The sequence below is a fragment of the Canis lupus genome, chromosome 10, assembly GCF_003254725.2.
Source record: "Canis lupus dingo isolate Sandy chromosome 10, ASM325472v2, whole genome shotgun sequence".
In the NCBI taxonomy this organism is placed as follows: Eukaryota; Metazoa; Chordata; class Mammalia; order Carnivora; family Canidae; genus Canis; species Canis lupus.
The window spans coordinates 27357607-27378067 of record NC_064252.1 but is presented as its reverse complement, the minus strand read 5'-3'; the positions used below and the strand labels follow the sequence as shown (position 1 = coordinate 27378067).

Sequence of the window (20461 nt, the reverse complement as noted above, 5' to 3'; positions counted from 1 at the left end):
TCCCCGGCGTCCCGCGGAGGAAGCTGGGAAGAGCCCTGCCCTCACCAAGATGGCGGCGGCCACGGGGCAGAGGGCGGGGTTGAGCGTCGTCGGCCCTTCCAGACCTTTCCTCTGTTTCCGCTTTCTCGTGCTAACGGCGAGCTTCCGTCAATACTTGGGCTCTTTTCTGGCTCTGGGAGAGCCCGGAGCCAGGGAGGGAGGGTTGTCTGCAAGAACTGGGGCCAATACCCGGGTGGTCAGGTAGGCGGGACTTCCGCGTAAAAGAGGAAGTGACGCGACAGTCGCGGCCGCCGACAGGTGGAACGGCAGGTGGCTTCAGGTGCCAGCCTGGCCTGGACCCGGCTGTGGGACCGACGCTTCCGGTGAGCGACAGAGGTGGCTCCCAAGGGCCTGGAGATCCGTGGGGCGGGCTCTGGGGTGTGAGCTCACCGCCCTGGCCTGGAACTCCCCCCTCTACCTAGTAAGAATCCCGTCCCTTCCCGCCCCCCAACCTCGGGGACTTCCCCCACCGTCCAGAGGGACAGGGGAGGGTCCGGCTCCCCCCGTATCCCCCGGGTGGAGGTTGACATCTAGGCACTTCGGGTCCCTGAACCCTACGCTCTTTTCTCTCCCTGGTCCAGTTCCCCATTCCCCTGCCGAGCTGGGCAGTCAGCCAGCCCACCTCAACTCTCGGAACCATGTTTGCAGACTTGGATTATGACATCGAGGAGGATAAACTGTGAGTATTTTGTTCCTTCCAAGTCCCAGGAATGCACGAGCCCCGGGGCCTCCAGATCCCCAGACTTCCCAGCTCCACAGACCCTTGCTTCTCAGCGGGGGTTAAGTAGGTCTTGTTCTATAGTAGAAATGGACCCTGCCCTTCCAGGAGCTCACCATCTGTAGGGGGCTGCGGACACCCTAGCAGATGACAAGTCAGGGCCACGTGGGTACTAATGGAGAATGGCCTGGCTACAAGGAGAGAGCAGAGGAGCAGTCTCTTGATTGGGGTGTTCAGGGAAGGCTTCAAAAAGGAGGTGGCAGTGGAGCCAGGTTTTGAAGGTGAATGGGAGTATTGTAAACATACTTTCCTTCCCAGTATAGGTAATTAGTAGGACAGATTTTCAGAAATTGTTAGTCTCTCAACTAAAATCTGCCCTCCATCAGTCCACTGCCTGCATCCTCAGCACTTAGTATGGTGCTCGACTCACCATCAGTAGGTTGCTGGTTTGTTGAATGAATAAGTGAATGGAGGCAAATATTTACAGCAGAACATAAACAAGTGCTGGTTTATACTGAAAATTGAGAGGTAATTGAGCAGAGCAACTGAGAGATGGGTGATGGATAATTTAAGAGGAGAAGGCTTCCTGGAGCAAGTGGCCATAATGTTCCACCTGTGCCTGAGAAGGTGAGAAGGACAGAGTCTGGATCAGGCCTCAGAGGCAGGATGAAGGAGAGGGAAGGGGGAATCTGTTTTCATGGAGTGCCTGCTCTGGGCTGGACTGGTGTTAAGTGCCTTTCGTGTGCTTTCTTATAAGAATTTTCACCAAGTAGCAAGCCATTTCCATCCATACCATTTTATGGCTGAGGGAACTGAGATGCACAGAGGTGACTTACTTATCCAAGTCCTGTAGATGGTCAGTGGCAGAGCCGGGATCTGATCCTGCATCTGCAGGACTCCTAAGAGCTGCACATGTGCCAGCGCCAGACACTGTCTTTTTGGCCAATTGAGAAAAGAAAAAGCTGAGCAGCACTTGGAGCCTCTCAGGGGCTTCCTTCCTCGTCCCCTTTAAGGAATCCTCCCAGGAGATTCGGCCACATGTGCTTCTCTTTCTAGTGGAATCCCTACTGTGCCTGGGAAGGTGACCCTACAGAAGGATGCTCAGAACCTGATCGGGATCAGCATCGGAGGAGGGGCCCAGTACTGCCCCTGCCTCTATATTGTCCAGGTACTGGGTGCTTTGGAGGTGGGGGTGAGGTCCTAGAAGGGGTGAGCCACCTCCCTCCCCTGGGGCAGGCTTATTTTCCTGACTGCGGAGCTGAGGCCTGAACTCCTCAGAGAGGCCTTCCCGGGCATGCCCCTCAGTAGATGCACCCTGTTCTCTGCTGTATCAATGCGCTCCTTCCCTTCTCAGCTCCGCTCACCATCTGTAATCATGGGTTTGCCCATTCGTCGTCCTCTATCTCACTGCTAGCCAGACACCACACTGTGAGGACAGGATCTCAGCCTGCTTTTTCACTGCTGTCAGCACCAAGTACAACATGTGTCATAGGGTCAAATGCACAAAACTGTCGGCCTGGGGTACTGGTGCAAGTGGAATGTGAATTTTAGTGGAAAGTCTGCAAGTCCATGGGATGCTAGTGGCCTGGTGAACCCAAATGTAAGCCTCCCTGCTCAGCAGCGAGTTACTTGGTAAGCTCTCTGGGCCTCAGCTTCCTCATCTGGCAAGTGAGAGTGTAAAATGTGTAGGTCACTGTGAGGATTAACCAGAATGCCCCAAACATTGCCCGGCATTTAATAAATACGAAGTAGAAGATGTTGTTTTGTACCTAGCAGTTGTTCATGTCCCCGAGACACTCTGCCAGTGGTACTGAACATTTTTGTGGTTCTTGTAGATGAAGCTGCTTTGGTGACATTCTATCAGCTGTGACTCTGAGCAGTGGGGACAGTTTACTTTGTGACGGGTCAGTCACTGGTTTTTCTGTAGGCTCCAAAGGAAGCTTGCCACAGACATAAATGTGACCTGCCTTCTACTCTGTTCCCACTTTCTCAGCTCAGTAGCCATTGGTGGCAGATGGGAAACTGCTGTCTCTCTGAGAATCTTGCAAAAGAGTCACTTTTGGGCCTTGAGGACAGAGATTCCCGGGATGTAGCCTGGTCTACTCTGGGTGCTGCCTTCACGAGCTTTTGGCCTCCTCTGACCCAGGAGGTATTAGGGAGGCCTTGCCCAGGCCTGGGCCCCCCTGCTACATGCCTGCTTGGTCCCTGCCACCTCCCCCTTCTCACCCATTGGGGGCTGGGTTTGTGTAGAACAAACTACGGTTATAAAATAATAGAATTTGGTTTTTAAAAATTGAATTTTTTTTATCAAAGCGTATCTGACTTGCTCTGAACAAGTCGAGAGTACTAGAAGGCCTGTGTCAAATAATAGCACCCACTGTTGCACACCCCCCCACCTTTTTAAAGATTTATTTATTTGATGGGGAGAGGCAGAGGGTTATTTTAGATGGGTAATCTGGTTACTATATAGGTTGTTTTTTTCTGGACATTTTATATAAAAAGAATCTGACATGTCACCTTTGGGGTCTGGATTCTTTTACTGAGCATAATGTTTTTGAATTTCATTCCAGTGTTGGCATATTTTTTTATGGCTGACGAATATTCCATTTTTGTGGATGTACCACAATTGTTCATCCATTCATTTGAAGGACATTTGGCTGTTATGAAGAATGCTGCTGTAAACATGCATGCGCATGTTCTGAGTGTACACATGCTTTCATTTTTAGGGAGTGTGTATCTGAGAGTGGGAGCAGGGTGCCAGCTCATATGGTGCCTCTGTGGTTAACTTTCTGAGGAGCCTCTGGTCTCTTTTCTTAACTCAGTCTTTTCTTTTTTGAACAGGTTTCTCGGGTTTCTTCCATTTGCATTCTCTTTGGACGTTCACTACCTTTCTTCAGGCAGCTGTTTGCCCTCATCTTTCTGGAGTCTGTCTCACTGTGCCTCCCCTTCCCTCTCTGGGGGGCTCCCCTACTTCCAGGAGCCCTCTTTCTTTCCTTCTCTCAAGTCTTTAATTTGATGCCAGTTAGTTAACATATGGTTAACTACATAACATGTTGTTAACTACACTAACATCCAGTTAGTGTAATTGATGTTAGTGTCAGGTGTGCATACTAGTGATCCAACACCTCCTCACATCACCTGGTGCTCATCACCGACAAGTGACATCCTGAATTCCCATCACCTGTTTCCCCCTTCCCCTCTGGTGACTGTCAGTTTGTTCTCTAAAGTTTTTGTTTGTTTAGTTAAAGGTTTATTTATTCATTTGAGAGAGAAAGAGGGGGAAAGCATTGGGGGAAGGGGCAGAGAGGGAGAGAGGGAATCTCAAACAGACTCCCCGCTGAGGGTGGAGCCCGATGTGCGGCTTGATCTCACAACCTTGCAGTTGTGACCTGAGCTGAAATCAAGAGTTGGATGTTTAACGACTGAGCCCCCCCAGGTGTCCCTGTTCTCTCTAGTTAAGAGTCTGTTTCTTGGTTTGTGTGTGTCTCTCTCTGTTTTGCCCTTTACCCATTTGTTTTTTCAATTCCACAAATGGCTGAAATCATATGGTCTTTTTCTTATAGACTTATCTTGCTTAGCATTATACTGTCTAGATTCATCTGTATCTTTGCAAATGGCAAGATTTCATTCTCTTTTGTGGTCGAATAACATTCCGTTGTATATATAAACCACATCTTCTATATCCATTCATCAGTCAGTGTACACTTGGGCTGCTTCCATATATTGGCTCTTGTAAATAATGCCGCTATAACCTTAGGGGTGTACCTATCTCTTTGAATTAGCATTTTTATATTCTTTGGGTAAATACCCAGTAGTGCAATTGCTGGATTGTAGGGTAGCTCCATTTTTAACTTTCCGAGGAACCTCCATACTGTTTTCCAGAGCGGCTGCACCAGTTTCCATTCCCACCAGTAGTGCCAGAGAATTCCTTTTTCTCCACATCCTCACCAACACTCTGTTTCTTGTGTTGTTGATTTTAGCCATTCTGACAGATGTGAGGTGATATCCTGTTGTGGTTTTAATTTGTATTTCCCTGATGATGAGTGATGTTGAGCATTCTTTCCTGTGTCTATTGGCTGTCTGGATGTCTTCTTTGGAGAAATGTGTGTTCATGTCTTCTGCCAATTTTTTAATTGGATTATTTGGCTTTTGAGTGTTGAGTTTAATAAGTTCTTTATATATTTTGGATACTAGCCCTTTATCGGATATGTCATTTGCAAATATCTCCACCCATTCTGTGTAGGTTGCCTTTTAGTTTTGTGGACTGTTTCCTTTGCTGTGCAGGACAGGAGCTGTCTTTCTCGGCTTACTGCCTCATCGAGGTGGAGCACATCCCCCTGTAGCTTTCTGGAAAAGGCTGCATGGAGGTACATTTTTTGAGAGTTTGAGTCTCTGAAAATGCCCTTATCCTGTCTTTGTTGTTATTCTCATATCCCTTCCAATTGACTTCGGCAAATCAAATTCAAGAATGACTCTCCCAAAAAAGAAAAAAAAAAAAAAAAGGCAAGTTTGAAAATAATTTTCACTTAGAAATACAATGGCTTCCTTTCATTATCTTTTGCCGTCAGCACTGTTATGTCTGATGGTGCCCTGATCAGTGACCTTTTATTTGTAATATGTTTTATCCTTGATCTCTCAAGACTCTTGGGAGTTTCCTTTTGTTCTTGGCATCCTGCAGGGTCATGATGATGGCTCTTGGCACAGGCCCTTGTCTGTCTGTTGCGTTGGAGCTCAGAGGGCGCGTCCCTCCAGGAACCTCATGTCTTTCTCTGCCCTGGAAGTTTCTAGTATTAGCTCGTTGATGGGATCTTGCTCTCTGGTTTCTATTCCCTCTTGTGGGACTTCTGGGACTTCTGTTGGGCTTTCTGAATTGATCTTCTAATATTTTTCTTGTTTTCTGATTGTCCATGTCATTTTCATTTTCCTTGGCTTGGTTTCATAGCTTCTTTGACATTGTAAATTTCAGTTACGTTTTGCATTTCAAAAAGATCTTTCCTTTTTTTTTTTTTTTAGAATTTATTTATTTGAGAGAGTGCACGCTCATGTGCGTGCGTGCGCACACACACACACAAGTGGAGGGGCACAGGGAAAGGGAGAAGCAAGGCTCTCTGCTGGGTACTGAGCCCAAGACATGAGACACGGGGCTCTATCCCAGGACCCTGGGATCGTGACCTGAGCCAAAGTCAGACACTTAACCGACTGAGCCATCCAGTCACCCCTCTTATTTTTGAGTCGATCCTTTTACATCTTCCAGTTTTTTCTAATCACCTCGAAGACATTAATTATGGTTTTCTTTGTATCACCCCTGCTTTGTTTCTGCTTCCTGTGGTTCCCTTTTTCTGTGTAATTATTTTTTATATGGGATCTTTTTCTTAAGTGACCGGTAATCCTCGCCTTTCTTTATAGGATGAGTGAATCATCACTGCCATGTACTACTGGTGTTTTGAAGATCTGTGCACAGGCCATGTCCGGGGGACTTCCCTGTGGGGTGAACTGTGGGGGAATCTCCCAGTGTCTGCATAGACGGGCCTTTGTGTCAAGCTGTTGAGGACAGGGGCCTCCAGTGTCCTGTGGGGAAGGGCAGTAAGCCTGGCTGCTGGCATTCTGGGGCCCCACTGGGGTGAGGGGGCTTTGGAACTTGCTAAACCCAAATCTCTCCATTCCCCTGCCTCTCTCTTGCCTTCCTTGGTCCCTGGGCCCGAGTCCAGAGCTTCTCTGGGGAAACCACCTCCATCTTCCACAGAGAAGGGGTGATGATGGACAGCCCTGTGGATGGAGGAGCCCGGAGTTGAGTCCTTTCCCTACTTTCTGCACCTTGCTTTCCACCCGCCGTGGCTGTCTCTAGAGGTCCACTTTCTAACCCACTGGCAATTTCCAGCAAGGATTAGATCTCTCTTACTAAAGTCCTTCCACAGGCCTTGGATTCCCACTGTCTATCTTCCAAGGACAGGTATACCCTCTCGTTGTCTCCTTTACCGTTTAAAAAAATATATATATATATATTGGGGCACCTGGGTGGCTCCATCAGTTGAGCGTCCGACTCTTGATTTCAGCTCAGGTCATGATCTCAGGGTTATGAGATCAGGCTCCACTTTCAGCAGGGAGTCTGCTTCTCTCTTGCTTTCTCTCTCTCTCGGCCCCTCCGCCTGCTTGTGCATGTGCACATGCACACTCTCTCTCTCTGAAATAAGTAAGTCTTTAAAAAATAGTAATAATTGTTTTTTAGTGTGATTCTGGAAGGTTAACAGAAAGAAACTGTCATCTCAATTTCTTCCTTCCTCATGACATTATGTATATGAAAAGTTACCAGTTGTTCCTTCTACGTACTTTATGTAGAAAATGTAGCAGCTGAAGATGAAGTAGAGAGAGGGCAGTGTCAGATGTTTGTCCTGGTGGCCATTTTCTGGCCATGATTTCTGTGTTCCTGTCCATCTCTGCATATGCAGATGTGTCCTGCCTCCTCCTTGCCCTGAGCAGCACTTGCACATGTGTGCTTGACAGGCACACCCAGCCTCACGCCTCAGTGAGTATGGACCCTGTTGAAGGGGCCATGTTGGGAGGAGAGTCTCACGTGCACGGTGGAGTCCTTACTCTTTGGGGACTGAGATGAGGCACAGGAACTGACCAGAGGTGCTTTGGGGCTTCAAGTCAGCCCAGGACAGCATTGGCGGAAAATCTATTAACTGAGTTTGGAGGAGCATACACTCAGTTGAGTGTGTGAGGTTTAGACCAAGGTAGGCTCAGTTGTGGTTCAGGGGATGACTGTTTCCCCCACACTGCCCTCCCTTGCACCCACAGGTGTTTGACAACACCCCAGCAGCCCTGGACGGCACTGTGGCGGCTGGCGACGAGATCACCGGTGTCAATGGCAGGTCAATCAAAGGCAAAACTAAGGTGGAGGTGGCAAAGATGATTCAGGAGGTGAAGGTAAGGCTGCTGTGGTTAGGGGGGCAGGGAGACACAGGCAGCCAAGCCACTGTGATGGCACTCAACCTGCCCCCTATAGGCCTGGAGGGGGACAGGCTGTCTCTCTGCTGCCCCCTCAGTACACCAAGGTCTGGGCTATACTCTGGCCTCCTTCATTGTCTCCCACATCTGGTCAATAAATACCACTCGTGCTCCAGGACCACTGTGCTGCCTTGGCAGAAGAGTGGGGACCATTCGGTTCCCTGTCCTTCAGCCCCCAGGGGAGCTGTTGGATTAGGAGCCATGCCTCAGGGTGATCCATTGTGTCCCCACTCAGGGCTAGAACTGAAGCTGGAGGTCCAAGGTGAATGTACTGGAGTCAGTAGACACTCAGTAAATGTCGGTTGGGCCATACTGGGTCTGGGAGGGGTGGGGGGGAAGAGGAGCCCCCCCCCCCATCTCTGTAGGAGTTCTCAGTCCACAGGGTCCTCCTGGGCTCACAGTCCCCCAGGGAAACTTCTGAGGCCTGGAGCAGCTCTGTCCAGCTGCTGGTCTTCTGTTCTGCAGACCACAATCACACACGGCCTGTCTTTGACTCCCCACACCCCACCCCAGCTGCTATAGCTGAGGCCTCGCCCTGCAAGCCCCTGCTACCACCACAAATGGCAGGCAGTGTCCTGACCATTCATGGAAGCAGCCTGGAGCCCTTTTGCCATTTCTTAGAGATTTGGCTGCTAGTAAGTCTTGGGAAACCTAAACAGCAAAGGACGCACAAAGCCAGTAGATGACCTTGGAGTCCTAGAGTCAAGGGTCCCAACTGTAAATTGAGCTTGGCCGAGTATTCTAGCTCCCTCATCCCATCCTTTCAGACCTCTCCTCACCCCATGTCCATCCTCCATGTCTTAGGGACCTGGCACCAGCGTCCCTGCCAGTCCCTCTTACCTTAGCCTGGGGCCAGCTGCTTCTCCACCTTCTCCCCTTTGTTCTCCCATTCCGCTCTACCGGGGCTGGATGTTCCTGTCCTGGTGTGGCACGTCGGGAAGCAGGTGGACAGTGTTTCATCCTGGTACAGACCTGGGAGGTGGGTGTCTCCTGTGGCCCCTTCCTCACACCTCATGTCTGTACCCATCACAGCGCCCATCCTCTGAAGCCTGCCTCACGCCAGCTCTCTGTGTGCCCAGGAGGACAAGAGCGCTTCACATGTGTGCACAGCCTGGACATTAATCCAGGGGTCTTCCAGCCCCCTTGTTTGGGTGGCGGGCAGGGCCTGCTGTCCCCGTTTACTGGCACCCAGAGGGAGGAAGGGATTTGCTCAGGTCTGAGTCCTGCTGCCCTGGCTGCTGCCTGTTGAGGCCCCACAACACACTCTTGCGCAGCCTGAGGGAGCTTTTTGCCTCTGCCCCTCACTGTGACAGCATCAGATCATTTTGCTTTCCTTTCAGGACTCATTTTTGAAATCCCATGTTGTATTTGAATGGATTCTGTCCCAAGTTAAGGGGTCTGAGGATTGCATGGATGACAGTGACCGTGGTGGCCTGACGTGATCAGGGAAGGCTTCTCAGGAGAAGCCGGCACTTCTCTTCCAGTTGTAGAATGTGGTTTGCATTGGCTTCCTTGCTGGTGTGGGCCCTAGGGGCTGGGGCTGCCCTGCACATGCTCCTTGGTGTCCCAGCACCAGGCACGGAGAAAGTGCATGGATGTGTTAGTTGAGTGAATGGGGCACCGCTGAGCATGGGTGATTAGAGCGCAGCGGATACTCCATGTGGGGCAAATTGTGAAGCGAGGGCTTGGAGCATGGCGTGGGGAAGGGTGGGACCCCTGACCTCACTGGACCTCAGGACATCAGAGACCACCGGGCTGTGAGCTCTGTCTCTGCCCTTGTCCTTGCTGGTTCCCCAGGGCCTGGCACCTCGTGGGACAAGGAGGGACATGGGAACAAACCAGTTACAAAGCGGGGCCACATCACAGCCCTTGGCCCCGCATAGCCGAATTCATGGTTGATCTGGGCCTTTCCCAGGGCTCAGGATGCTCTCATGACCACAGATTTCAGGGAAGACAGGCTTCCCCAAGGAAGAGGCTTGGGACCCAGGAGACTCTCTCTTAACTGTGCCTGTCCTTTTTCAGGGTGAGGTGACGATCCACTACAACAAGCTGCAGGCGGACCCCAAGCAGGGCATGTCCCTTGACATTGGTAAGTGGGCCAGAGCAGTGGCACCCGGTGGCCCCACAAGCCCCTGGCCCTGTTCTGTGTCTTTATGACAGTGTTACATGGTTTTTGCCCAAACCAATGCAAAGGACCTGGGGTGCTCTCCTGCAGCTGCACCCAAGAAATCTGTCCCTGATTTCACTCTGTCCCATGTTGCAGTTCTCTCCCAAGGCCACCTACCCTGGGACCTCCCTGCCCTAGGATTGTCATGCCTAGGGCATGGTGCCTCAGGCCCATGCATGCCCCTACTTGGCCCTGGCGTCTTCTTCCACCTGCCTACTCCCAGGAAGGCTCAAGGTCTGAACTGGACCTCAGGCCTTGGGCAGAGGGTCCCAGGCCAGCCCTTCCTCCCACGGCATCCTCTAGGACAGGTTGCCTCCTGCTGAGGAGGGCTGGGCTTTGGTTCTGTAGAAGCTTCAGACTCTAGAGCTGGACACTGCAGCTTCGAGGTCCTCTGGACCAGTCACCTCATTCGACATAAAGGCATGAGCCCAGAGAGGGCTCCATGTCCCCTGGGTGATGCACACCCAGATCTCTCAGCTCTGGAGCCCAGCACACTTTTCCTCCACCCTAGCGTCACAGTCACCTCCTGGTTTTTAGGGAGAGAGGCTAAGATCAGTCTGTCCCAGAGGTTCTCCCTTATAAGTCTCTGGTCCCTTCCAGGGACTCAGTACGCGACATGTATACGGTAACCGAGTCTGGGGGTCTGAGGTCACTGATGGCAGCTCTGCTCCCAGATATGGAAGGGAGAAGAGACTTTCCTGGTTCGCCTCTTGGCACTTTACATGCTTACCTCCTTCCAGTTCTCAGCACCGCTCTCGCAGAGAGGGAATAGGGCAGGGGACCTGGCACAACCCCATGGGGGCTCCCCCTGCTTCAGTCACCCCTGAACCAGAGCTCAGGGCAGCCCTCTGAGCCCCTGCTGTCACTCACCATGAGGAGATGAGCTGGGGCAGGGATGCCTGAGGCCCCAGCTGCACACTCCCCATCACTGAGTCCCTTTTTCCCCTGCTCCCAGTGTTGAAGAAAGTAAAGCATCGGCTGGTAGAGAACATGAGCTCCGGGACTGCAGATGCCCTGGGCCTGAGCCGGGCCATCCTGTGCAATGGTGAGTCCTCTCCTGCCCAGCTGGCCCGGGGACGGGGTCGCAGGCCCAGGCTTCCAGAGGAAGGGGCACCATGGCCGCCCATGGACCCGACATGGTTCCTGCTGCCCATGGGGCCACTGGTCACCAATCTGCATTCCCAGAGGCCTCTCTGCCTCCCAGAGAGCGTCCACAGCAGTCAGCTAAGGCATCCTGCAGCCAGTGGCTTCCATGGTCAGGCCTAGGATTCCAGGCCCAGGTCACAGATGAGACAGATGCAGAGCGCAGAGGTGTCTCCTTTCAGCTCCAGCTCCCTGAGCTGATGCCTTTGCCATTCTCCCCAGCTGCTGTCACAGAGCCAGGGGCGGCCATCATGTGCCCTCTTGTCAAGTGTGGCCCCGGCTTTCTGCTCCTGCACTGCCCGCCTTGCCCCTGCCTTTCTCCAGGAGGTGGCGCTGCTGCCCCTGTCTCAGAGGTTCCTGGCCAGGACTGGAGGTGGGGGCAGGGGGAAAGCCAGGGCCACGCACACTCACACCCACGCACCCGCCGCCGTGTGGCCAGTAAAACACTTGGTCCTGCTCCCCACAGTCCCCAGGCCGAGTTTATAAATAGCAGTTGTGCTCCGCGTGTGTGGGGGTGGGTTTAAATGCCTGTATGTATTGTAGGCTCAGTTGGGCACACTGGGCTTCATTGGCTGGGACGTGGGGGTGGGGTCCGAGCGCGTTCCAAGCAGCGTACAAAAGTGGTGGCTGCTATTCTCAGCTTCTTGGTGTCTATAAATCCCTGTTACTGTAGTTACCATGCGTTGAGATGAAATTAGAACTGGTTGTTGTGTTTTTTCCCCCCAAACCTTGCAATTTCCCCAGCCTTAAATAGGGTTTCTAAAATTGAAGCTGTCATGATGTCCCATGACCCAGCTAAAAACAACAGCATGGCGCTTACGTGGCTCCTTTCCTGCCAGGCTGGCCAGGTGCCAGGGCTCTGGGGAGGCAGAGCCTGGGGGCCAACCAGTGGCCAAGCTCCTGAAGACCTCTGAGATGCTCCACACAGCCCCCCCGCCAGAGCCCACTGAGCCCATTCCTCCCCCTATTGCTGCCACCTGACACACACCCACCATCTCTGCCCAGACTCGGCTTCTATCTCCTTCCCCTCCTGCTCAGAAAACCCTGACCCAGGTCAACACAGGAGATGGGGTGGGGGTGGTTAGAGGGCACCCTGCCTTGAGTAGTGCCTGGCTGTGTGCCTTGGGACACGACGTCCCTCCTTTTACACAGAAAATGAGAAAGTAATCCCTACCCCAAAGGCTCATACGGAGGAAGGACTGAGCTATGGGCAAGGAGCCTTGGGTGATGGGTCTTGGCTCACAGCTCACTGGAGCTCAGTGAGATTGGGCCCTGCCCTGAGGGGCCACCATGTGAGGAAGCCACTGGCATAGTCCCTGCCCCGCTCCTGGTGGGGAGGTGGGAGGTCCCTCATCCCCTCACTGCTGGAGGGGCCCTCCCTCCCTGATCTGAAATGCCGGCCCCAGCAGTCCAGTTGCTCCCATTTTTGAGCCCTTGTGGCAAGGCAGCTGTGCCCACCTCTCCCCTGACAGCCCCCAGTGCCTGGCCACTGTCTCCTCTGCTGGACCATGAGCCTTGAGGACATGACGTAGATAACATTTACTAAGGTCATTCTGTGGCCCTGACATGGGGTCCGGCACCCAAAAGGTGCTCGAAGAACCTCTGTTAAGTAGTGAATGTTGATCACCAAGGCCTGGTCCAGTGCCAGCTTTTCCTCCCCGAGCAATGCTCCCTTCTGAGCTGTCACATTTGCTTCTCCTGCGGAGGGGGCTGCGTCATGCCTGCATTGGGGTTGTCAAAACGACTCATCTCCCCGGTTTAGCTCTGCCTGCCTGCCTCCTTGGCTGTTGGCAGGGGTTGTGTTAGAAGTACGGAGGCCTTGACCACTGGAATGGGGCCTGCCTTTGGCTGGCCATCAGGAACTACCCACAGATCGGGCCTTGGGAGGACCCAACCTTTTTTCCTGATGACTTTTGGCAGTGCCTAAATGATCATCACCTTTCTGCCCATCTGCTGTACCCCAGCCTGCTGGGGTGGGGACTTAGGAGTGGCCCGAGGGCGGCCCTCCCTGTCCCCTGCTGGCCTTTGGTTTGGGTGTCCTGGGCTGCTATGGAACACTTCTGAGCCCAGTTGAGATCCCCCTCCCTGGGACCCCCGTTCTGTGCCAGTCCTTGTTCTCTTCTGGAAGCTGCCTCTCCTCCCAAGCCTGGCTTGGGCCACCCTGCTCTCTCCTCACCCCTGTGCTCATATAGACTCACTGGACCCACCTTCTCTCTGATTCCCCTGCAGACGGGCTTGTCAAGAGGCTGGAGGAGCTGGAGCGGACAGCCGAGCTGTATAAAGGTGAGAGGCGGCCCCTCGGGTCCTGTCCAGGGGGTACCTGGCACTGGCTCTGCCCTCGGGTAGATCTTCACAGCCCTGCTCGGAAATGGTGGCAGTAGGGGCAGGATTGCTGGCCTATGAGATTCTAGGACTGTGGTCGTTAGGAATTCTTCGGAAGAAAGCCTCTTAAGACATACTTTTCCTGATTATGAGAGTAATACATATCCATAAAAATTCAAATAATAGCACATTTAAGCATGGTGGGAGCCTCTTGAAATCTGTCTCCCAAAGATGCAGCGCCTAGGAAGCCCTGGTCACCTTCTGCCCCTGCTAGGTCCTGGGTCTCTTGTCTGATGGGGGCTCCTCTTGGGTGGCACTGGGGCCGCGGCTAAGCCCTCAACCCTGGGCCCCAGTGGGGCTGTGGGAACAGTGAGGACCTCTGGGTGGGGGTGGAGGCCATGTCCTGGGGGCCCTTGTGGTCCTGCCATGTGCCTCCATCCCCCTACAGTTGGCTCTCTCCTACAGGAATGACGGAACACACCAAGAACCTCCTCCGGGCCTTTTACGAACTGTCACAGACACACCGGGGTAAGGGTGCCCCCAAACCTGTGTGACCCTGGGAAGACCGTCGCTCCCTTCTGAGCTCAGGGCTGCCCCAGGCAGTTAGGGTGTGGCCAATCTCCTCCCAGGGCCCTTCCTCACCAGGCTCAGGCAGACACCGCAGCATTTGACCTCATGCCAGGTTCGGGCCGGGCCTTGTCCAGATGCTGGGAGGTGGGGCCAGCAGGGAACATCTGGACCAGCTGGTGTGTGGGGTCCAGTGTAACCCGTTCTGCCCCTTACAACGTGGAGAGGCTTCCTTATTTGTGGTCTCATTTTCTACGAGTCTGCCGGCTGGGCCAGGCAGCTAGAGTTAACCCCACTTTGCAGTGGGGAAAATGATCCCAGACCGAGGAAATGTGCACACCACTCCTGCCGGCAGCGCTGGCCTTAGACCCAGCCTCCACATCCCTGTGCTCTGCTGCCAGGCAACAGCAGCCTCTCCAACCTTGACCCAGCCTTCTTCTTCCCCCGTGGTCTGATCACTCTGGGGAATGAGGGCCGCTCTCTTGGGTGTAGACCCGGCTCTCTTGGGTGTAGACCCACCTCCTTGGGGACAGAGACTTCATACAGGCCTTCACCTTCGGCCTGCTATGCCCCTTGCCCCACTTCTCCCCAGCAAATCCCCGGCTTCTCCATGAAGGGGTCAGGTAGGGACAGTCTTCAGGGCAGACTTATCCTGCAGCCTTTGGGGACGTGTTCTCTGTGATTGGGGTGCGGGAGCCCCAGCCAGCCGCGAGTGAGGCTTTTGTGAAGTTTGCTGACGCCCACCGCAGCATCGAGAAGTTCGGCATCCGGCTGCTGAAAACCATCAAGCCGGTAGGTGGTGTTGGGCATGTGTGCATCAGCATGTGAGGGTAGAGAGGGGACAGTGTGGCATACAGAAAGTGTCCTGTACTGGAGTCAGAAAATGTAAGTGCAGGTTCTAGCGTGGTCACCTGCACGACTGACTGTGGTAAGTCACTCTGCCTCCCTGGCCTCACTCAGCATTGACCCCCAGGCTGGTTTCTTCTGCCCCTGGCTCCATCTTAGTTACAGTTTACCCTTGGCCCAGCCTGTCTTCTCACCCTTGAATGGACCGACTTGTCTGTCACTCTTTGGCTTTGACACCTGAGTCCAGTAGAAGGATTGATGGGTCAGTGCCGTTCTTTGTCACGCCAGCCAGCCCAGCCCCTGCCCCCTGGGACTAGGTGTCTGCCTCCACTTTCCCTTCCAGATGCTGACAGACCTGAATACGTACCTCAACAAAGCCATCCCAGACACTCGCCTCACCATCAAGAAGTACCTGGATGTGAAGTTTGAGTACCTGGTGAGTGGTCGCCAGCCCCCAGGGAGGGGTGAGTCTGGGTGAGTGGTCCCCGGCCCTCAGGGAGGGGTGAGTCTGGGTGAGTGGTCCTCAGCCCCCAGGGAGGGATGAGTCTGAGTGAGTGGTCCCCAGCCCTCAGGGATGGATGAATCTGGGTGAGTGGTCCCCAGCCCCTAGGGAGGGATGAATCTGGGTGAGTGGTCCCCAGCCCCCAGGGAGGGATGAATCTGGGTGAGTGGTCCCCAGCCCCCGGGGAGGGATGAGTCTGGGTGAGTGGTCCCCAGCCCCCGGGGAGGGATGAGTCTGGGTGAGTGGTCCTCAGCCCCCAGGGAGGGATGAGTCTGAGTGAGTGGTCCCCAGCCCTCAGGGATGGATGAATCTGGGTGAGTGGTCCCCAGCCCCCAGGGAGGGATGAGTCTGAGTGAGTGGTTCCCAGCCCTTAGGGACGGATGAATCTGGGTGAGTGGTCCCCAGCCCCCAGGGAGGGATGAATCTGGGTGAGTGGTCCCCAGCCCCCAGGGAGGGATGAGCCTGAGTGAGTGGTCCCCAGCCCGTAGGGAGGGATGAATCTGGGTGAGTGGTCCCTAGCCCCCGGGGATGGATGAGTCTGGGTGAGTGGTCCCCAGCCCCCAGGGAGGGATGAGTCTGGGTGAGTGGTCCCTAGCCCCCAGGGACGGATGAGTCTGGGTGAGTGGTCCCCAGCCCTGGGGGCGGGGGGAGTCTGGGTGAGTGGTCCCCAGCCCCCGGGGAGGGATGAGTCTGGTGAGTGGTCCCCAGCCCTCAGGGAGGGGTGAGTCGGGGTGAGTCTGGGTCAGTGGTCCCCAGGAGGGATGAATCTGGCATGCTAGAGAGAGAACTCACCTAGAGATTAGCCACAGGATGGTAGGCAGGAAGGGACCAGAACCTTTGTCATGTCTGATTGAGGACATGAGCCCAGGGACCTGGGAGGTACTGGGAATTGGACAGCAGCCCAGACCCTGCCCACTCAGGGAGCCTTTGGGTGCCCAGGGTAGGCAGAGTGCTTACTCTGGGCCACTCTGACCCCTTGAGATTATTTGGTCACTTTTATAGTGGGTTATAAAGTGGGTGCCAAGGGACATGATCAAGTTGGGTTTTTGTTTTGTTTTTTAAGGTTTTATGTATTTATTTAGAGAGTATGTAAATAGGAAGAGGGGCTGAGGGAGAGAATCTCAAGTAGACTCCACGCTGAGTGTGGAGCCTGATGCGGGACTGAGCTCATGAACCTGAGATCATGACCTGAGCTGAAATCAAGAGTCAGACACCCAACGGACTGAGCCACCAGGGTCTCCTGGACATTATTGAGTTTTATGTTTAAGTAAAAATTCTGATGGTCAAAGATGTTGAGGGAAGATGCTCCACCAAGCAAGCTGAGGCTCCTTTGCTGTAGGACTTCCCAAAGCCTTTGGCATCCCTGTGTGCACCATAAATCCTCAACGACCTTCCCATGCTCTTTTGACCATGGAATCCCTTTTTCCCCAGACCATCTCTCCTAACTTGAGTTTGGGAAATGCTGGGCTGTTTCTTAGGCCCTTGCCACCCTCCCACATGAGAGGCAAGTGTCAGCCTATCCTAGTTGAGGGCATGCAGGGCCCAGGAGGCCTGGCATGGCTGCGGGGTACTATGTGGGGTGGAAGTGTGGCATCAGGGTGGGCATCCAGGAGGTGGAGCCCCTCTGACACCGTGACCTCGCCGTCCCATACAGTCCTACTGCCTGAAGGTGAAGGAAATGGATGACGAGGAGTACAGCTGCATCGTGAGTTTTCAGTGGTGATTGGGGGGTGGCCCCGGTGCTGGAAGGTCTTGGAGTGTATGGACCTTCCCCTGCTTGTCTCACAGCGGCCCAAGAGTGTCCTGGTCTGCCAGGGACACCGGGTGGCTCAGGCTGATCTGGGAGAGGCTAGAGGGGTCTGGCTGGGCTCTTGTTTCTGGAGGTGGGAGGCTATCCACCTGGGCTTCAGAGCACTGGCCGGCTTGCTGCGGGGCCACTCCCCAGCCTTCGTGAGGCTCTTGGAAAAAGCTGACTTTCCTCACTCCTAAGAGGAAATGTTCAATATTTTTGATGTCATGATCCACCTTAGCACTAAATTGTCAAGGGTTTGGTTTTTTTTGTTTTTCACAAAGCTATTACTAAGTGCTTCTGGCAATCGCTGGTGTCTCGGAAGTGAGGAACCATGGGAGCTTTGAAAAATGCTATGTGGTGCAGGAGTGTGAGCTGGTGGGTGGGCTCTGCAGCCTCCCTGCCCTGTATGTCCACCCACCCCGCTGGGTTGCTGATGTGCTCCCCACTGCCCCAGGCCCTGGGGGAGCCCCTGTACCGCGTGAGCACTGGCAACTATGAGTATCGCCTGATCCTGCGCTGTCGCCAGGAGGCCCGTGCCCGCTTCTCCCAGATGCGCAAGGATGTGCTGGAGAAGATGGAGTTGCTGGACCAGAAGCATGGTGAGGGGAGTAGGTGGGCACTGGGGGCTGGAGAGGCATGCCCAACGCCAGCCCTATACAATCCTTGGGTTTGGGGGATGTGTACCATCTTCTCCCCATTTCAGAGCTGGGAAAACTGTGGCCCAGAGAGGTAAGGTCCTTAGGTGGGGTCCCACAGCCCCACCATGGCAGACTTTTGGGGCTGACCCAAGGTGGAAAGCCCTGGCAGCGCATCCCCCTTCCTGGGGTCTGGCTTGGGTGGGCCTGGTTCTTGCTATGGGGTGCAATGGGGTGCAGTCCCCAATCTACCCACCGTGGCAGGGCTCCTCTCTCTGACCTGGGAACTGGGAATCATGGGTGTGCACAGGCCTGGGCTGCCCTGGCCTTGCCTGCACCCAAGGCATATGGGCTCGGCGAGGTGCAAAAGGGCCTCCCCTAGGAGGAGGAGGGCCAGGCAGCCTTGGCGGGTCTTCTCCACTGGTGCCTGTTGGCCCGCTCTCCCACCCCAGTCCAGGACATCGTGTTCCAGCTGCAGCGCTTCGTGTCCACCATGTCCAAGTACTACAACGACTGCTACGCGGTGCTGCGTGATGCCGATGTCTTCCCCATCGAGGTGGACCTGGCCCACACCACGCTGGCCTACGGCCTCAGCCAGGATGAGTTCACCGACGGGGAGGACGAAGAGGATGAAGATGACGAGGACACAGCTACTGGGGAGCCGTCCAGAGATGCACGAGGGGCTGCCGGGCCCCTGGACAAGGGTGGGAGCTGGTGTGACTCCTGAGTGCCCCATGGGGTGCGGATCTGGGGGGTAGGGTGAGTGGGAGGACAGAGCATGGGAGCTGGGGCGGGGCCGCTGCAGAACAGGGTGGCGCATAAAGGCCTGCTGGCTTGGGGCGCCTGCCTCCCTGCTCCTCTGTCCTAGCACAGCGAGCCTGGGCTTCTGCCCAGGAGAGGCCCTGGGCCCATGGACTGGGACCTGGACACTGGCCTGCTCCGCCTTCCCTCCCCACCTTCCCAGCCAGATGGAGAGCTTGGCCTCTGGAACTGCCTTAGGAAGGAGAGAAGGGGCACGGAAAGGAGGTGGGGTTAGAGGTGGCAGGACGTCCAGGACCCGTTCCCTGTGGGCATCACCACTGGAGCCTGCTGGAGTGGGGGGCCGGGGGTGGACAGCCGAGGTTGGGTCCAGTGTCTTGTGTACACCCTCACCTCAGCCCAGGCCGGCCCCAGCCCAGCCCACACTCACACCTCGGCGGCCTTTATTTATTTTATTCCCCTAGCTCAGCCACTTCCCTGGGGAAGGGCCGGGCACTGGGCCTGTATTGAATAAACACAAACCCAGATGGAGCCGGGCTCTTTGCAGTGGCCTCAGACCCTCCTTCCCTCAACGCCCCATCTGTAGCCTCCCTGGTTGTGAGGGAGGGGGGGCAACAAGATTTATTGACATAGATAGATACCGTAGATACCACTTATTCCTTGCAGTAGCTCTTTGAACTGGCGCTAATGGCCCCATTTACAGACAGGTGACCGGGGCTAGAGAAGTGTCTTGCTCAGGGCCGTTCTGTGTACGGGGACAGAGTGGGATCTGGACTTAAATCTGTCAGGTCCCAAAGACTCCAGGGCTTGCTGTGCTTTGTGATGTCCTTCCCCATCTTTGATCTGCCAGTGCTCTGGCCAGTAGCTCGGCCTTTATATGGAAGGGCAGGACAGACACTGGGGCAGGAGGTCCAGGCCCTGCATCGGGGAGAGAACATTAGGGGTGCCCCCCTACACACCAGGCACACCTGTTCCGCTAGGGCTGTGGGAGGAGGCCAGGGGAGGCCACCCTAGTGAAAGTGGTCAAAATAGGCTGGCTGTGTGTCCTGCCAGCTGTGCAGTCCCGGTTCACACCTGTGGTCCCCGTGTAACTGACAGTGGCCCTTCCACTGTCAAAGTGGATGATACACGCTCATCTTGAGAAGGGGAGGAGGCAAGAGGCTGGGAGGGTGGGCAGGGTCTAAAGTGGGGTGGAAAAAAAAAAAAATAAAGTGGGGTGGAGGGGTGGCTTTCAGCTTGTCAGCTTTGACTGTGTGTCATGGGCAGCAACCTGAAGGGGGCTGCCAGGCAGGCCTGGGAGAGTGGAGGGAGGAACGGGTGGTCACTGGGAGTCCCCGCGGGTCCCCTGGAGCTCCAGGCCAGATCACCGCAGCCACTGTACAGGCCAAGGGCACAGACTACAACCAGCAGCCGGGACTCCAGACACAGCCTCTGCAACCCTGAGCTACTCCCAACCTCTCTGTGCCTCAGTTTCCCTATCTGTGCTTGTGGCCAGTAATGGTCCTTACCCCACTGGGCTGTTACAAGCATTTGACGAGTTAACTCTTGTAAAGGGCTTAACGGTGCCTGGCACAGAGCCCCGGCTCTGAGTGTTTAATAAAATGTAGTCACTGCTCTAGTGACTCGGGGAAGTACAGACCTGCGTGAGTTGGCCAGGCTTCTGCAGGGGCTCCCCACGCCTCTGTGGGACCCGGATGGCAAATGAGACCAGCAGGGAGGGGGCCACAGGTGGGATGGGCCCTCCTGAGCCCATGGCTGAATGTCCCGGGGCTGTGGTGGGAAGGCCCCTTCCTACTCTTGGGCTTGGTTTCCACACTCAAACGATTTGAGGGCGGGGAGGCAAAGGAAGTGCCAGGTGTCAGGTTTGTGGGAAGAGAATAAACACAGAGGGAAGAGATCCCAGAGGCTTCCCCGCCAAGGTGAGACCTGGGGCTCCCTGCACTTGGATCGGAGTGCAAGAGGC

At 54.7% G+C, this 20461-nt stretch overlaps 1 protein-coding gene across 2 annotated transcripts; it reads left to right on the top strand.

The window, feature by feature from the left end:
- Positions 1-212: 212 nt before the first annotated feature.
- PICK1 (protein interacting with PRKCA 1) lies at positions 213-19029 on the top strand. Of its 2 annotated transcripts, none has more exons than XM_025460270.3 (13): positions 213-362; positions 621-718; positions 1814-1925; positions 7556-7684; positions 9788-9854; positions 10888-10977; positions 13305-13358; positions 13863-13925; positions 14623-14756; positions 15154-15246; positions 16967-17017; positions 17559-17703; positions 18192-19029. In XM_025460270.3, exons 2-13 carry the CDS (start codon positions 678-680, stop codon positions 18464-18466), a joined length of 1254 nt encoding a protein of 417 aa, XP_025316055.1. In that variant the 5' UTR covers positions 213-362; positions 621-677; the 3' UTR covers positions 18467-19029. The 2 variants fall into 2 exon arrangements, with proteins under 2 accessions (XP_025316055.1, XP_025316061.1); XM_025460276.3 differs by having other exon boundaries at positions 300-460.
- The last annotated feature ends 1432 nt before the right edge of the window (positions 19030-20461 follow it).

What these genes read in the sequence shown, in the direction of transcription:
- PICK1 (XM_025460270.3), top strand. Translation starts at nt 678, where the DNA reads ATGTTTGCAGACTTGGATTATGACATCGAGGAGGATAAACT. An exon ending in TGCTGAAAACCATCAAGCCG is followed by an intron (nt 14,757 to 15,153) that starts GTAGGTGGTGTT and finishes TTTCCCTTCCAG; the next exon opens with ATGCTGACAGACCTGAATAC. An exon ending in GTTGCTGGACCAGAAGCATG is followed by an intron (nt 17,704 to 18,191) that starts GTGAGGGGAGTA and finishes CTCCCACCCCAG; the next exon opens with TCCAGGACATCGTGTTCCAG.